This window comes from Lutjanus erythropterus, chromosome 6 (assembly GCF_056507025.1).
Source record: "Lutjanus erythropterus isolate fLutEry1 chromosome 6, fLutEry1.hap2, whole genome shotgun sequence".
Taxonomy (NCBI): Eukaryota; Metazoa; Chordata; class Actinopteri; order Lutjaniformes; family Lutjanidae; genus Lutjanus; species Lutjanus erythropterus.
This window is the reverse complement of record NC_139322.1, coordinates 536,050-538,549: the sequence shown is the minus strand read 5'-3', so window position 1 is coordinate 538,549 and position 2,500 is coordinate 536,050. Positions and strand designations below refer to the sequence as shown.

General features: G+C 37.4%; 1 protein-coding gene across 1 annotated transcript in view; it reads left to right on the top strand.

Annotated features, from left to right (window-relative positions):
• The window catches only part of LOC146324542 (voltage-dependent L-type calcium channel subunit alpha-1F-like), a 29,701-nt gene that overhangs the window by 6,449 nt on the left and 20,752 nt on the right, over positions 1-2,500 (top strand). The window contains exons 6-8 of the mRNA XM_084720124.1: positions 1,082-1,169; positions 1,539-1,646; positions 2,410-2,462. Coding sequence (XP_084576250.1) covers positions 1,082-1,169; positions 1,539-1,646; positions 2,410-2,462 — 249 coding nt within the window. The remainder of the gene's footprint in view (positions 1-1,081; positions 1,170-1,538; positions 1,647-2,409; positions 2,463-2,500) is intronic.

The following is a 2,500-nucleotide window of genomic DNA, read 5'->3' as shown; positions in this document are numbered from 1 at the left end:
AAAAAATGGCTCCTGTGTTTCATCAGTTTTGTCTGAAGTTTAATGAAAGTGGTGATAAATGTCAGCTGATCATCTGCTCTGTCAGAAATATTATTGATCACAACATGCAAACCTTCATGTTTTTGTTTCAGTTATATTCAGTGGAGGGTAACAACTAGAAAACAATTAAAGGGACAGTTCACCCCAAAAGTACACATTTCTCTCTTTCCTGTAGTTCTGATTATGCATCTGAATTGGTGAGTTTCTGAGTTTTGTAGATATCAGCTGTAGAGATGTTTTCTCTTCAGTATGATGGAACTAGACGACACTCAGCCGGTTACTGAAGATACTTCCAAACTTACAGGAAAGAGGAAAAATATATTATTTTTGACTTTGGGGTGAACTGTCCCATTTAATGATAATAATAAAAAATTTGCCGGATGGATTAAATTAAATTTATCATGCAGCGCAGTCCTTCTCAGAGACCTACAGCAGATTTTATTTGTTGCCAAATAATAAAAAGCTGCAGAAAAAACTCTGCAAATCAAAGATTTATATCTGCAGGACAGCTTTTATAAAACATTTAAAATGTGTGTATTATTTTACTGATGAGAGGAAATAAAACTCCTGCCTGAATGTGTCTTTTTCTCATCCATAAAGTATTTAACAGATCTATAAGTTTTCAATAACAAGAGGATCTCAGGTGGAAATTTCGGACATGTTGATTTGTGCATAAATGAAATCTCCAAGACGTATTGATGAGATCTGTTGTAAAGTGGGTTGTGACTGTTCGTCAGAGAAAAAGTCTGTGAAACACTGATGTATCAGGGTTGGAGGGAGGGGGCCAGAAATGGCCCCTGGGCCAACAGTTGGACACCCCTGTAAACTCTTTAAAGCATCAAACTCAAGTCAACAAACTCTGACTGTGATTTTGTTTTTTATTGAAATAAAGAGAAACTAAAGTGTCTGAAGGATGAAGATCAAAGTGAACATGATGATGATGTTTTAGAAGCTGTGCTGCCCCCTGCTGGGAGAAAACAGCACCTACAGCTTCCAACTAACTGAATCTGGTCTGACGGACTCTGTGTTTGTGTTTGTGCAGCTCGAGTGCGATCTCGGTGGTGAAGATCCTCCGAGTCCTTCGAGTGCTCCGACCTCTGAGAGCCATCAACAGAGCCAAAGGACTGAAGGTGAAGAACCGTTCTCCTCCCCCACCGTTCTGCAAGCATTACTCTCAAAAGAGACATCTGGGACTTTGATCAACATCTTTATTGACCAAACAACTGATCAATTAGAGTAAAAAATATTGCCAGATTGATCACTAGTTGAAAAATAGATCTGAATGTGAAAACAGGTGGAGCTCATGGACGCACCTGTTTTCACGTTTGGATCTATTTTTCAACTGACAAGATTGTGACAGGATTCATTTTTCACCATTCTCTCTCTCTCTGTCTCTCTCTCTCTCTCTGTCTCTCTCTCTCTGTCTGTCTCTCTCTCTCTCTCTGTGTCTGTCTCTCTCTCTCTGTGTGTGTGTGTGTGTGTGTGTGTGTGTGTTGCAGCATGTGGTCCAGTGTGTGTTCGTGGCGATCAGGACGATTGGAAACATCATGATCGTCACGACGCTGCTGCAGTTCATGTTCGCCTGCATCGGAGTGCAGCTGTTCAAGGTGCTTTTCTTCTGACTGAACTGTGTTGTGAATAAACTGTCAGATTGTGTCATGAATTGTGAATCATTTCACTTAGAATTTGAGATTTCTGAGTATTTTCTAAACTATTGTATTGGTACTTTTTAGTTTTATGTTCTAATACACTGAAAAAACAAAAAAGTTGCAAAAACTCAAAATTTCGAGGCAACAAACTGCAGTAGTAGTTTTTGACTCAAAAATAGTTGAAAAGTTTGACCAACTACTGATCCTTCGTTGAAACAATTTACTTTATCTCTTTAGATAAAGTAAAGTAACATATTTTTAGGTGCTAAAAAAAAGCAAAATCAGATTCTCAGCTCACTGTGACCAATACTTTAGTTTTTATTTTTTTAATTTTTATTATCTAAAGAAGAAAAGTAAATTACCTCAACTAAAGATTATGGGTCAGTTTATTTCAAAGTTTACGAAGTTGATTTGGGCTCAAAACTCAAAACTCAAAAATCTGTTGTCATGTTTTTCTTTTTTTTTTACAGTGTGGGTTTTTCTTCCATCACTGCTGAGTTTTTAAAGCTAAAGAAAAAAAAATCAGTCTGGCGAATGTTTTAACGTTAAATTCATGATGTCACTGCTCAGATTTTTAGCCTCAAAATCAGCTTAAACTTTAAAGTTAAAGGTCTGTGTGTCTTCATGTCACCTGGACGATCCTGTGACTTCCTGTCTCTGACTCACCTGATTTATACATGAACACCTTTAATGAGTCACATGTTTCTTGTTTGTGTTTCAGGGTAAATTTTATCGCTGCACAGACGAGGCCAAACACACTCCTGAACAGTGCAAGTAAGTTTTTAATTCCATAACTCTGAAACCAAAATACA